Below are 15899 nucleotides of genomic sequence, written 5' to 3' on the forward strand. Positions count from 1 at the left end.
CTAAACGAAAATACACGCTGTTATAAAGTTATCTAATGTAAGTGTTTGCATTTCCTACGCTCGTATTTAAAGTGACTGGTTAGGGCTGGGTTAGCTCACGATTAAGTGTCCTGCGGTGGGCATTGATTCTGCAGACAAGCCACATATCGGGGCACTAATATAGTTAACGCGGCATCATGATGTTTTCTAATTTTGCCTAAATATTGAGAATCTTTAGATGACATTAAAAATTACACCATCTCCCGCTAAAGGGGACCATGAGGCGATGCGAAGCCGGAGCACTTGCACGATCGCGTTCCGTTGGCGTTCGTTGGGCATGCTACCGACCTCGCGTCGTGGAACGCGAAGAGGGACGCTACGCGCGTCGTATCTTCCATCTAGCCTGGCCGTTAATTCTCTCAGGGCGAGCGGGGAACGCGGTCGACAGGCGGGCGAGAGGGAGGCAGCGTAGGAGAGGAGAGAGAAGGGGAGGGGACGCGCATGCGCTCGAGCTCATCGCGGCGTTGCGCAGGAGAGAATTTCGGCATGTCTAGCCCGCGTTTCAGAGGAAGAGTGGAAAGGGGGAGGGGAGAGGGGTATGGGAGAGCGGGAGGGGAGAGGGAAAGTGGAGAGGGGAAGGGGAGAGGGTGAGTGGAGAGGAGGTGTGTGGAGAGGGTATGCGCATGCGCAGTAAGGGTGGTCACGCCGCACACCACCGGATTGAGCTCGGCCTTAAGATACTTCGCATCTAAAAAAGTTCGCTTACCCGAGTTAACTTTTTTGTTCCCGCACGTGACATAATGGGCAAAAGGCCCATATTTACAAAGAAACTACGTCACTGCTCAGCATATTGTGTAAAACACGTGGTTCTCTCACTCCAGCCACACTGGTCGATCAATGTCACAAATGTGACTCGCCGAAACTATGTGTACACTCCCTTTTACAAGACCACCCAACCAAAAGAAATCTTGGACTTTAAATACACAACGCACTGTTGTGAATCAATTTTGTTAGTTGAGTTTCGTTCCAGACCCTCCGCGCCTCCAAATGGCATAAATTTTGAGAAGCTGCCGATGGTGTCTTTCAATTTTTCGCTTCTTTAAAACAGTGCACATTTTGTCACCCCACAGTGGTGTCGGCTACTTCTTTTTGAGTTTCGATAACTACAAACACAAGAAAATGCACACACACACACACACACACACACACACACACACACACACACACACACACACACACACACACACACACACACACACACACACACGTGTGCACGCACGCACGACAATTCTCAGGAGTGCCAAGAAAACGCAAGAACGTTCGCGGTTTTTCTGCAAGTGCAGCCACGCAAAAGCCCTGCTCGTGGTCACACCTTTCGACACCGCGCCTCCTTTTTAGAAGAAGAAGAAAAACAGACAGTCAGCCACAAATAGTTTCTCGGCTTTTAACAATCCGCAACTGGCCAGTTCTCTCTCTCCTTTTGTCGTCGAGCCTCCGCAGCTCCTTTACCTCAAAGCTCCCGGTGATGTTCTCTTGAGGCGCGCAACAGCGTGCTCTGACGCCTATCTCTTTCCCCCAAGGCGCGACAAAGCGAAGGCGGCAGCGGCGGGAGAGAGAGAGGCACCTGGCTTTCCAGCAGCGTGCGGTGGGGGGAAGACGCCCCTCCGGTGCGCGCAGGAGAAGCGCACCCGCGCGCTCCAGCGCCCCTCGCGCACCGGGCCGTCGCGCTCGCGACCAATGGGAGGCGGCGCGGGACGGGACGGGACGGCGGCCCCATTCGAAGCGGCCGGCAAAGAGCGGCAGCGGCAGGCAGTATGAGGAGCGCGCCGAGAGCGCGGCACGCCGCTTGTCTCCTGTGAATGGGGGCCCCCACCACGACGCTCGTGTCCGGCGGCGGGCCGCCGCCGCTGGTCCCGCTTCTTGTCCTGGCGCTGGCGGCCACGGCAACCGCGAGGGCTGCTTCTTCGTCGGCCTTCCTCAGCTCCATGTTCGCCGCGCAGACGCAGCAGGACCCGTGCTTCGACGAGATGAACAACCCGCGCCGGTGCATCCCGGACTTCGTCAACGCCGCGTTCGGCAAGGAGGTGCGCGTCAGCTCCGAGTGCGGCAACCCGCCGTCGCGCTACTGCGCCACGGCCACCGACGAGAAGGGCGAGATCGTGCGCAACTGCCAGATCTGCGACGCGGGCAATCCGAAGCGCCGGCACCCGGCCGCCTACCTGACCGACCTGAACAACCCGAACAACGTTACCTGTTGGATGTCCGAGCCTTTCCAGCAGCCGCTGCACAACGTGTCCCTGGTTCTCAGCTTGGGCAAGAAGTACGAACTGACCTACGTGAGTCTGCAGTTCTGCGGCGCCAAGCCGGACTCCCTGGCCATCTTCAAGAGCACCGACCACGGCCGCTCGTGGCAACCGTTCCAGTTCTACTCTTCGCAGTGCCGCAAGATGTACGGCCGCCCGAACCGCGCGTTGATCACGAAGGCCAACGAGCAGGAGCCGCTCTGCAGCGACCCGCAGTCGAGCACCGAGCAGCTCTCCGGGGCTCGCATCGCCTTCTCGACGCTCGAAGGACGGCCGTCGGCCTACGAGTTCGATAGCAGTCCAGTGCTCCAGGAGTGGGTCACCGCCACCGACGTCAAGGTGGTCTTCAATCGTCTCACCAACTGGGCGCTGCCGGAGCCCGCCGACAACGAGACCCTGGTGCCAGCGCGCGACGCCTCCTACTACTACGCCGTGTCCGACTTCGCCGTGGGCGGCCGCTGCAAATGCAACGGCCACGGCTCGCGCTGCGTCCAGAACAGGGACGGCCAGCTGGCATGCGAGTGCAAGCACAACACCGCGGGCCGTGACTGCGAGAAGTGCAAGCCCTTCTACTACGACCGGCCGTGGGGGAGGGCCACGGCACACGATGCCCACGAGTGCGTCCGTAAGTACACAAGGCAGCACGACTTTATCAAAAGTACTTCTTACCATTACCTTTCCTTTGCAGATAAGTGTATTTTGACGTTTGAACCGTTGCCAATGCGTGAGCTCTCGTGATTGTCCTGGGAGCTCTTCCTGAAGTGCATGCTACAATGTTCTTGGAACGCTGCTTCGTACGACCTGGATGAGAGATGGATAACGCCAAGATGCGCGCGTGATGTATGAACAAACACTCTCGCAATCGTATTAAGTTCACGTACGACCGGTTTACGAACCAGATAACGCGCGAGCCAGTGAATGGACCCTGTGCTTGCATTTTGGCGGCGGAACTGCCCACTCACTGGTTAATTGTCTACCAGCTCACCGCACTCTGTATGCAGATTGAGCGCTGTCGTTACTTTGATTCTCTAGCGTATATAGTATATGCCTACCATGGCACGTGCTGCAACAGACGTGCGCGTGTGCTGCATGTGAACATCATCATCTACCCACTCTCGCATGGAGCACGTGCCTAGGCCAAAGTGCCTTACTCTATACAGAGGGTTTGTTACTGCAGAGCCTGCGCGCTTGCAAAAACAATGATATATAACACTTGAGCTTAATCTTCGCTACAATGAAACTCTGCTAACAAAAGGAAGAAATGGTTGCTTGCCAACAGAGACGTTGTACCAACTGGTCTATTTTTTCTAACGCTAGCACGTGTTTTCTGCGAACCCAAACGCATAAACAAACGTGAGAGGTTTTCATGCTTGTTCTACAGGATATCTTTATAGCACACGCAGGAGACGTGTAAGTCAGCAATCCTCGTTCGTACTTACGCGTACTCCGTCGGAATCGATAAAAATATAGTTTTGTTTTCGAAAACTAATCCCAGTCGTCGGACACGCGCCAGTGTTTCGTGTACGCAGCTGTGCGATTTTAATTAGTACTATAGGTACAAGGAGATTGTTGCATGTGCAAAAACTACGATATAATTTTGAATTATGCGGCAGTGGTATATTCCGAATTACTATTGAACACTCGGAGTTTTTTAACGCGCACCTCTAAGTACGAGTGTGTGTGTGTGTGTGTGTGTGTGTGTGTGTGTGTGTGTGTGTGTGTGTGTGTGTGTGTGTGTGTGTGTGTGTGTGTGTGTGTGTGTGTGTGTGTGTGTGTGTGTGTGTGTTGCATTAGCCTCCGTCGATATGCGGCCCCCGTGGTCGGGAATCGAACCCGCGTCCTCGACCTTAGCAGCGCGTCTATTTAGTTTCTAAGCTGTCACGGTGGGCAGTTGTGTGACGGTACAGCTCATTTTCCAATTTATCATTTCGTTTTTGTTTCTTTATTCTGTCCTTTTATTTTCTTGAGTCAGAGTAGCCTGTCATCCGTCTGACCAACTATAATCATACGTACCGTGTTGTAGCTCCTTGCTGGGCAATGTAGAAAGTTATTGAAAATTTAAGAAATTCTTAATATGCTGGTAAAGTTGCTGGCATAAGGGCTTATATATTATCCACAGATGTATGCTTAAAGTAAACGAAATACATAAAATGACATTTAACTGCAAATGACTGAGAATAATGTTCCAACCTAGACTGGAAAATGAAACGCACACACGTATAATTTAGTATAAAGCAGATCGTATCATATAATACTGGGGGTGGTGTTGGTGAAATGACGCATTTTATTTATGTCACGTGTTTTGACAAGCAAATACAAGCGCTTGCGAAATACGAAATAGCAGCACTGAAAATTGAAAAGTGACTTGCTGTTCCTTAGGTTATTTCGGCGCGCACGTGCGCCGGCGCGTCAACCTTCGCGGTCATCAAATGAACACGCTTTGAGAAGAACCGGCTGCGTTTTTCCCAATCCGTCTTTTGAATGCCTTGCGTGTTGATTAGAAACACTAATGGATCGTTGCTTGGAGGATGACCGATGGCTTTGCGACACTTGCGTGAAATGGATCACCGTCGTTCGTCTTGTTCGGACAGCTTAGCATTTTAGCCTATATAAGCGAAGATTCCATAGCTTCAAACACCTGCAAGGCTTCAGCCTTAATTAGATAAGCCTGTGGCAATTACCAAAGCTAATTAAGGAGAGCAGATCCAATTCAAAATCACGTATTCATAATTTAAACACCTTGTGCCTATTGCGTGACGAAGGCCGCACTATTGAATTAGCATTTATAAAATATATTGGAAGCGCGTGAAGAATCGGCTTCCCCACGCCGCCAGAGAACCGGCTCCTAATGGTTGGGCAACACGCTCCTCGGTGCTCAACAGGTAGCGTACGTGTTGCTTTAAAGAAACCCGGCAAGGAAATGAATAAATGTATGGATAATAATCAAAGTTCATGAGGTTTTATATTAAGTCAAGTAAATGCGACATAGCGCAGAAAACACAGAAGGAAAATAAATTGAGGAAAAAGTAAGAGTGACTATATTGCTTTTTGTTTTTCGCTTAATGTGTCTTAACCGTTTTGCGTTTATCTGCACACTTTATTAAAGAAGCAAGAGCTTCTTTTCGCTTGTCTGTGTATACGCTTCATGGGCCGGCTCTGTACGATCGCTGTTCCTTAGCTGGTTACTCAACTCGCAGCGGCAGAATTCGAACGAAGAAATTCACCGCCCTACAAGACAACTGCTTTACTTCGCTCTACTACAAACGAGGTGTTTAGTCTCAGCACTGTCACATTACTCTGATACGCATTAAAGTTCCATACATATGATCACCGCTAATGAAACTGACCTCAGTCTCCGTTTAGAACGCGAGTGCCGGGTTACCTTCGGTTAATTAATACGATTCCTTGAACTTTATAACTTTATATGACATCAATAAGCGAGCGGCGCACTTCAAAAATATACATATAGAAACGTGAGAAATTCACCCCCAAATAATTCATATACTGTTCCTTCTTACTATTTAACCAAGGAGCCTTATTTTGTTAAAGTCGCAAGGCTTCACTATCGAATAGAAAGAGAGCGAGAGAAATACAAAGGAAAGGCAGGGAGGCAGGCCCGTAGCCAGGAATTTTTTTCGGGGGGGCGGGGGGGGGGCACTTGCTGAAAGCCTTGACTATTTGAGAAAAACACTTATTTTCATTATTTATTTTCGGTAAAACACCATGTATCAGAAAAATTTCGGGGGGGGGGGGGGGGGCTCCTGGCTACGGGCCTGCAGGGACTTTAAGCAAGTTGCACCCGGTTTGCTACCCTACACAGGGGAGGGGGAAAAGAGAGGAAAAGAGCAGAAAAAGGAAGAAGGAAAGAGAGTACAACTAACCCGCTCGCACGCACAACGGCGTTCACCACGCATACCCGGACGGTTTCAAACTGCGAACTGCTACAGAGTACGGTTCGACTTCGACTGTCTTGGATGAAGCTGACTGCGATCTTGCTGAGAACTTGCTGTGCGCTTAGTGCTGATGGGGTCGTCACTTCGGTGAGGAGTAGCTTATGAATCACCGCGACACAGCGATGACACCGTGTAGGTACGCACACATACACGTCACTCACATGGATTCGCTTTTTAAGATTTGGAACTCTCTCGGTCACCGACGTATACGTTCGGTGGAGCTTCCTATCGGTTGCTTCTTAAAGAATATTTCTTATCGACTCTGCTAAAGGGTGTGTCGTGAGACCCAAAGAGTCAAACTGGTCGGCGTCCGCAGTGCCCGAAGCCGTGTAGAGACAAGTCCTCCCATGAAGTCGCGTCGGAACACGGTTATGTGCGTCGTCCGTATAAAGATAAATCACTCACGGCCACGGCGCTTCCTCGTCGAGTACATATACCACAGGAGAAGACTGTCCTTTTTTGGCCCCGGGTACCATTTGTTTCTGCTGGGACGACGTTTTATGACTTGCAACCGGGAGTCAGAAATATGAGTCACAAACCGCGGCGCCTTCATCGCCGAGAGTCTTTCGTTTTTTTTTTTCCTTGTCTTCTCTTCACTGACATTTCTTTCTTTTTCTATTCGCTCGCCAGAACATCATCGCAGTGCCGCGCTGTTTCTGGCCAGATAACGAATAGTATATATGGTGCCAAGTTTACGAGCAGCAACAGCAACTCGCGCATTGTCTCTTTCGGGAAGAAGCACTCGTAAGTCAGCGAACGCCAGGATGAAACTGCGGGCCCTTTGCAAAGTTTTCTTATTACTGTGCGGGCGGGCATTGTCTGACATCGCCCATAAGCTATATAGAAAACTATTCGGGCGGCTTCCTAACATCGTTCTTTCCCCTATACACCTCTCGCCCCCTTTTCGCGTTTCATAACTCAACACGAAAATGGTCATTACAGCCTGGTCAGAGTGCCAGCTATATAACGGAATATACGAGACAAAGTGCACAGGCCCGGCGAAGCGGGAAAGCCGCGTGAAGCGAGGTGCAGGTACTCGTGTTTTGCAACTTATCAGGGCCTAAGGGCTGAACAAAGATTGTTTGTTTGCTTTCTGTAACGTCCCTCTTTTAGGAGACCGATCATTGGCTGCAGAAAAGCGGGCTCCTTTCAGCGGGTGAGAGATGATTGGTCGAAACTATCTCTTAGACTTTTTGCGATGTATACCTGCCGCTGGAAACGAAGAAATTTATGGTCGCTACGAGAACTAACACGCCAAATCCTTGCGCGCACGCCGTACGTCCTAAGGCAGAAGCATAAACATATCCGGGGATAAAAATGTGAACGCAGAAAATTCAGATGGGAAATAAATTGTTACAAGTGAAAAAAAAGAAGAAACATGCGAAATCGACATTCGGAAAGTTCTTGAAAACTACCAATTTCGTAGTAACTTGGCATCATGCTTATGAAAAATAATAACGCTGAGGAATAAAATGAGCGACAGCAGCATGAAATAGCTATATATTCACAGAATGTGCGCTATCCGTATCTTCAAGCTAGCGTATTAGCCCGAAGAAGTTGTGTCCTTTTAACGTCAAGTGCACACCTACTAAATCTTTCTCCTTTATTACTATTATTATTTTGTCTTTATATTTTCGTAGGTTGCTACTGCTAACGTTGCGCTCATTTGCACTCCTAGATTAATTCATAAAATAAATTTTTATATGTCACAATACCTTCATTTCTCATTTATGTATAAACTGTTGCAATTTCACCTTCCTGGATATAATATGCATTTGCCCATAACCGCCGCTGCAGTGATCATATTCACAAAATTCCTTCCTATAAGGCGCTTGGAGGGAGTGGAGAGTCCTCGTTTGCTGTCATCTGTTCGTCTCCACTTCCATTTACGGCGGCACTGAACGTCTACATTCAAGCCTGGTGTTTGCAGGCGCAGTGGGCTTACAAAGACATCTCTCTTAAATCCACTCTGCCTTTCTTTCCCCTTTCCCACCACACACATCGCGCTCACGCATGTATGTAATGACACTAAAATAAACACAAAGGTAGCTCGGTTCGGAGTAACCGGCATGCAGGCCGACCCAGAAGAGCAACCTCGCAGCGGCCTTGTCCGTCCTCCGGCTTTGGAGTATATACGCACGCGCCGTATACGCACACTGCAGCCACGCGGGTAGGCGTAAAGCCGGTTTCGCCGCGCAACAAAAAAAGAACGCACGCTCACGCACTGTTGTGCGATCCGCACTAAGCAATTGAGCAGCGCGGACGAACCAACCAAGTGGCCGGGCATTTAATGATACTGTCGTGGTTTGTACTTTCCCCCACCCCTACCCTTTCCTTTTTCCCCTCCACCACTTCCTTTTCGAACATCTTTTTAATACTTTTTTTGTTTTTTTTTATTTGAGTCCCTGGTTTGGGGCTGGTACACCTGCACGAACGCTGCATGCCGCCTTCCTGACGGCCACTTATCCAGGAGGGAGCGCTCGGAGCACCTTAAATACCTACCCGGCTTAAACGGGAGGGAGGTGCCGTTTTCATCTGTTTCCGGAGAGGAGGAGAGCACCAGAGAGAGAGAGGAACCCAATGTTACGCTGCACAAGTGCGTTTTGCACGTTTGATGCTCTAACGACGACCACGGCGCTGGATTGTTGCCCTCTGCAGCATGTTCAACGCCGAGCGTAGGCAGCGGTCTTGGCGGCGCACAATGACGGATTCGGAAAGATTAATGGTCCACGTCGCTCGTGTTGTTGTTCTCGTCGAGCAGTCGCTTACACGCACTTCTTTTTTTGAATGAGAGAGCCCAAGCCGCGCTAACGGGTGGTGCGTGGGGGAATCGTGTGGTCCTTCGCGATTTCAGGCGCGCGCGCGCTCCCATGTGAATGAAGGGCTGGTGTTATTATACGTGGCGAAATGGTTGCCTTTTGTTTTTTATGTTATTTTATGTTTTTTTATGTTCTGGCGTTTAGGAAGCCCAAATGTAGGAGATGACCGCGATGCGAGTTGGCATTTAGCCGAGCTGTATTCGATCACAGCGTCGAGAGAGAGTACGCGCGCTCCTTGTGTGGGATGACGACCACCGGGAATTCGGCCCTGGAGCGATGCAACCACGACGCACTCTCACCAGACAATCAGGGCTAGCAAACACTGTAACGTGGTATCTATTCCGTATTTGGGGCTATTCAAACGAGAGCAGTCATTGAAGCGCGTGTGTAATGGGAATCCCTGCTTTTTGTGAGTGTGGCCTTCCAAGATACTTCCTCTGTGAAAATATCAGAGAGAAAGAGAACGAAGGCAGAGGAAAGGCAGGGGCGAACAACAAGGTTGCACATGGTTCGTTAGCTTATACTGGGGGAAGGGCCAGCGGCCAGGATTTTACCATATCAATAGACGCCCGTACGTACGTACGTACGTACGTATATACATACATACATACATACATACATACATACATACATACATACATACATACATACATACATACATACATACATACATACATACATACATACATACATACATACATACATACATACATACATACATACATACATACATACATACATACATACATACATACATACATACATACATACATACATACATACGCAATGCAAGGACGGGCAACGAAAGACATTTAGGTAGACAGAACTTTCGATTCGTCACCGGGGATGCGAAAGCGATCGAGTTCTCGTTTTCCTAAAGGCTCGGTTTCTTGCCGACTGCAAAAGGAAGCAACACTCCCGCCGCCTCTCCTAGCTGCGCGGTGCGCGGCTTCTCACTTTCCCCGAACGTGGCAGTGGGGCAGCACGCTGTGATGCCTGCGGAGAAGGATCGAACAAAGACGCGATTCAGGTGCACGCTGCAGGCGGCGGCGCACCCGTCAAGGACGGTGCGTCCCCGTAGCGATGAGTCAGCCCTCGAGGAACGGTAGAAAAGCAGCGATTCTCCACTTCGCGACGACGCTGGCTTCCCCAGCACAGGAGAGGACTTCAACCTCGAAATTGCTTCTCCCGCGTCACTCACTGTCTAGCGGTGGCGCGGTGTCTCTTTACCAATCCGCGCGGCGACGGTCTCCGCGAAAGCGCGTCAAAACGCAGGGATTCGCGGTGGCAGAGCGTGTGTAAAAGAGCGACCGGCGCGTGCCCTGTTTTGCCGCTACCGTTTTGGAGTAGCGCCAGCCGGGTCGCCCGGCGTGTGACCGCTTCTCACGAGCTCGCCGACCGGTCTTAATTCCCTCGGGTACTGCGTGATTATAAATAGGCAGGTGCCGGCTTTGTAACGACTCACGGATCTCCGTTACCACATTCGCTTGTCACCTACTGTAGTCGTTTCACTTTTGAACCCATTTTTCTCTCGCGCACGCTTGTCCCTGTCCTCTGAATCCCACACTCTCGAGCCGTTTCTCTTCTTATATGAGCAGAAATGTTTGGAATAATTTGACGCGAGAGCTGAGAACAAGTTTACCTCCATATTAGTTATACATTAATTTACATATTTCTGTTTTGAATCTTCAATACCTCCCGCAACTGAGAGACCTTTTATAGAGGGTGGTCAGCTTGCAGTAGTTTTCATAGATCAGAAAATGATCAAAACAACAGGGATGCAAAAGAGAGAGAGGAGCAGTTTCCGAATGAACTACATATTCCTGTAGCTTCATGGATTAGCACAACTCGGAAGCGTATCCCAGAGGCACAAACACTTTATTCTTTATACTTTTATGTCGATTCGGGCTCGCTCTCACACAAGGTTGCTAAGGTAATAACCATCGCTTCATCGTCCCCCATCATATTAAGCTTATTTGGATCTGCAGTCTTATTGGTCTCACTGGAAATGTGGTGAACCTACAACTGCGCGAAATAAAGAGACAGCATACAGAACCCACCATACGCAGGAATATATACTATATATATAAAAAAAAAACTAAGAAGCCGTAATTTGCACTGCGTCTACGGCGTCATTCGTTGCGCACAGATACGAGTAACTTGGCAACAAAGAAAAACACATTTAATTTGAACCTATGCGAGTACTTTAGCGCTCACTTTTTATGAGCTATTTCACATGCGGTTGTATCCTTACGTACTTTTCGTCTCAGGAGAAACGTACTTCCGTACGGGCGCCGTGGGCCGCACCATATAAGCCTCCGCCATATGGTTCCCAGTAGATCGTGCCATACGCCACCTGAATTGATGACATGCACGCGTCGTTTTCCGGCTGCTACATGGCACCGCCGTTGCCGGGGCGCAGGCTTCATAACTCAGGAGTTACGCGGAGGGACACCGCGACACGCGCGAATATACAAACATACGTCCGGAAAGACAAACGCTCCGGGGCCAAACTCTAGTGCGAGAGCCGATCGCGAACGAAAGAAAGAAAGAACACGCATGCACGTCCATGTTGCACTTAGACAAACACGCTCATATATACACAAACAACACGTGCGTCGTGCTAAACAAATACGTGGCGTGAAGTGTGCATATCAGAGAGGCAACAAGCGGGGAGGTGGGGGGGATGTGGATATATCCGCGCTGCAGCCGGATCGCGCGCAACGGGACACCCTCGCGCGCAGGTAAATCAGTAAGAGGACTACGGCGGCTCCTGTAAACACAATCAGTGGTAATGAGCCACGCGCGGTGTACGCGTCGGCTTTGCGCCATAAGTCAGCTGGCCGCGACAACAACGGCACGTCGCCGAGGACGCTCCATTTGCATGTACTGCGCGCAACGCCTTCCTTATGCGAGCGACGGCCGTACGAGGGCGTGTGCGTTCCTATGCACGCTACTGCGCTATGTGCCATATAGCATGGCGGGTAGCACGCGAAACCCTTCCTCTCAACCCGACCTGTTGCGACGGCCTTAAATTCCCATCACACTGTTCACGAAGCCCCTTGTTTGCTTTGTTGCGTGCATGGGAGGGAGACCTTCATCAATTATGGTTCGCACTCACGCGTACTTGCAGACACGCGCGACATCGACTCGCACGCTCGTTGCATCGCCCCTCTCTCTCTCTGTTTCTCTCTTATATATATTTTTTCCCTACGCTCTGTCATGTGGAGTGGTACTCCCATGTCCCGCTTAATCTATAGCTAGTACAAAGAGAATACTCGTTTTTTGTCAGCAAGTTGCCTAGGTGTGGCGGCCTTTTGTTTGCGTTACGGCAGTTGCGCGTAGTATGAAGACTAGATCAGCGAAGTGACTGATTTCGATGGTCTTGTTGTGAACTTCATTTCTTTATTGGAGTTGTAGTGAAAAGGGTAGGTGCTTTCTAATAAGTTGTTCTGGCGTTCTGTCGTTCCTTTTTTGTTGTTGTCTTTTTTTGTCTCGATAAGTAACTATGTTACCTAGTGCAGTGAACAGATGTCGTTCACCGAACTTGCGTAAAATTTTTACAATTGCCTCGCGAACGCCGCTGCACGTAGTAATTTCTGGACAAATAAGCTAATGAGCTATTTAAATGTTCACTGTTACTTATCTACGAAATCACTGAGCTCTATCTATCGTTAGGGTGTTCGGATTATCATCGATGTTACTTTATTTTATTTGTTCTTGATAAGTCATTTTGTCGAGACGTTGGCTCCGGCGCGACCTTCCTTGCTCGACACACGCCGCGGTGGTCTAGCGGTTATGATGCTTGAATGCTGACCCGAAGGTCACGGCATCGAATACCGGCCGCGGCAGTCGCATTACGATGGGGGCGAGATGCTAGGAGGCCCATGTGCTTAGATTTAGGTGCACGTTAAAGAACCCCAGGTGGTCTAAATTTCCGAAGCCCCCCACTACGGCATCTCTAATAATCGTTTCGTGGTTTTGGGAGGATGAAACCCTAATATTGTTATTATTATTATTCCTCGATCGATGACCTCTGATCACTACAAGCCCCGATCTTCCCACCGCAGGACTTCTGCCTTGTTTAGGGCGTGTACAGTTACACATTATAAACGCCAAGCGAATCCGTGACGAGCACATATGTGAGCCGAAATACAATTCCTAGTACTATAAATGTATACTGCCCGTTTTCAAATGATCTTCCTTATGCGTCCTATAGGTGCTGCCTCTATACGCTTGAAGCCGAAGGGTGCCTGTCATGCATCCCCTCCCTCCCTAACGCAATAATTTTCTTCCTTATATATCTGCATTACGAGTCCTCGTGCGAGCTAACGATTTTGTCCCCAGGCAGTTTCGCAGTACGGACGTCTGTACACACGCAGCCGGCAAGCGTCTCTAGCGCACGCCATGCACAGCTCGCCGAAAAGTGCGCGACGTCCGAGGCGGCCGTAAAAAGAAGTCACTGCACTCCGATCTCTGCCGTTTCCACGTGCGCACCCCATCGCGCGCCGACTCGCAGTGCACGCTTCCGCAGTGGGAAGTATAAAACTGTCTGGCCGGCACCGGGCGCGTAATACGTAAAGCTAGCTCCCTCCGTCCTCATGCATACCATACAGCGATACTTACGCTCACATTTATTACATACGCACATACGTTCCCTAGTCGTCTATACGTATGTGATATCCTATACAGGCTATAGCTTCAAACGTTCTCCCTTTACTTTATCTTGTGTGTCGGACGGAAAGGCATACGATAAGAAGAAATGAATGATTGAAGCGGTCTTTCTCCGCTCTCGGGGCGGACCGGCCGCGGATTCATGGCTTTCTCCGCGCAAGCTTGAATTAACGCATAAATGCAAAGTGCGTTCCCGCGTGGAAGCAAATATGGGCAGACTTCCTAGAGCGTTTCCCATGCTCATGCGGAGAAATTTACGACTTAGACCATTCGGCAAACTGCGGCCGAATGAGCGACAAGCCCATGACGCGAGATACCCGCCGCCGCAGATGCGTGCTGCCGGCTGTTGCAGCGAGTAACGTATCTCATGTACTGAGGCATAGCTGTATAGCGGCGATTTCGGAAATTCTTGCGCATCACTTCCGCGCGCACCGCGTGCTTGCAGTGAATTCGCTTTCTTTCTCCTTCGTGCATTTTAGGTACCGCCGTAAGCAGATTTGTATGCATATCCGATACGAGCTGTCGGAGACGTATACGAGTGAGCAAGCGCGAAGGCTTACGACTAAGGACAGACGAGCGTTTCATGCAAAAGGCGTGACTGTATACACACTCCGCAGGAGATATGTGTTATCAGGGTACGTAATGCACGCAAAACTTCCCTTACGCCAAAGCGTTTCCTTAGTGGCTGGAGCACTGGTGCGCCCGGAACATGTGATGCGGGCGGTATTGTAGAGACGACCACCGCGTTGAAAGGCAATCGCGGACGACACTCACGTGATTAAAGAAGTTTTGTTGTGATTGCGAAGACGCTTTGCACGTCAACGATATATGTTCGGAACCTGTCAGCGTCCGCACTAAATTTCAGGTAAAATTTAGATATTGTCAATTCAAATGACATAACATTGAAGTTTATGAACCAAATAATTCGAACACTTTTGCACGCTAAGGTGTGTGTGTGTGTGTGTGTGTGTGTGTGTGTGTGTGTGTGTGTGTGTGTGTGTGTGTGTGTGTGTGTGTGTGTGTGTGTGTGTGTGTGTGTGTGTGTGTGTGTGTGTGTGTGTGTGTGTGTGTGTGTGTGTTGCGCCTGAATGGATTGCGCATCAAAAAAGGGCGCTCGTCACATTTTAACAGACACCGAAGGCAATTATAAATTTCTGCATAAACGAACAAATAACTGGAGTTGTTTGTTAATGTGGCTTTGCTGTTCCGTCGCCAACCCTTCTCTCTCTTTTTCTTTGCTCTCCAAATAATTATAGAGTTTCACATGCGAAAACCACGACATTGTTATGATCCTCGTCGAAGTGGGCGTTCTGGATTAATCGTGACCACCCGGGGTTCTTTTACATGCTCCTAACTCTTAAGTACACCATTGTTTTTGCTTTTTGGCCACGTCTGAATGAAGCCGCCTTTATCGGGAATCGAGCCCGCGTCCTCGAGCTAAGGCCGCTAAACTACCGTGGGATCTATTTTGCTCTTTCTCTCTCTGATTTTCAGCAAGAACTGGCGTTCACCCACAAGAGCACAGCTGCAGGCGAGCTAGTACTCGCGCGTGATTGTGCCTATATAAATGAATCTTCGCATTTCTTTTTTATCCATTATAAGCCGAAAGACGCTCACATAATGATAACAGCCTTAAGGTGCAGCGAATCGTCGGGTGAGACTGCTTGCAAGGTAGTGGAGAAGGGAATGAAATGGGCCGGTTTCGGGAAACACACACACACAAGAAAATAAAGAAAATACACGAAGTAACGGCCAATGCGCGATGGGGAATAAATGTGAGCCGGTAGCCGCGCATGCGCGGTGTAATATGAGCTCGCTAAAATTCGTTGGCGGCCTGAAGTATATATACTCCAGTGAGGCCCGAGCCACAAATGGAGCGCCAAGTCGTTAAGACAGCTATGAGAGCGAAATCTAAGACTTTTTTTCCACATTCCGGAAAACCACTAACGGCCTCGCGGGAGAGTTGGAAATGTGTTCGCTGATGACGGCGAATAACCAGGTCGCGAAGCGTACGGCGCCATTCCGCGAATAAGCCATGAACGTTAACCTTGGGAATGGATGCACATTTGAGAGTACATTTTGCTGCTTAATCAATAAGCTGCTTTAATGTTTCATAAAAATTACGCTGTTTCTTCCTAGCTCTTCGTCATGCTCCGCAAATGCGATAAAAG

The 15899-nt window shown here is 49.5% G+C and overlaps 1 protein-coding gene across 2 annotated transcripts in view; it reads left to right on the forward strand.

The window, feature by feature from the left end:
• Positions 1-1754: 1754 nt before the first annotated feature.
• The window catches only part of LOC119387612 (netrin-1), a 172131-nt gene continuing 157986 nt past the window's right edge, over positions 1755-15899 (forward strand). The window contains exon 1 of one of the 2 annotated variants that reach the window (XM_049413582.1): positions 1755-2907. In XM_049413582.1, coding sequence (XP_049269539.1) covers positions 1839-2907 — 1069 coding nt within the window. In that variant the 5' untranslated portion in view covers positions 1755-1838. The remainder of the gene's footprint in view (positions 2908-15899) is intronic. The other variant, XM_037655049.2, reaches the window with a different exon arrangement.

The sequence above is a fragment of the Rhipicephalus sanguineus genome, chromosome 3 (assembly GCF_013339695.2).
Source record: "Rhipicephalus sanguineus isolate Rsan-2018 chromosome 3, BIME_Rsan_1.4, whole genome shotgun sequence".
NCBI classification, from domain to species: Eukaryota; Metazoa; Arthropoda; class Arachnida; order Ixodida; family Ixodidae; genus Rhipicephalus; species Rhipicephalus sanguineus.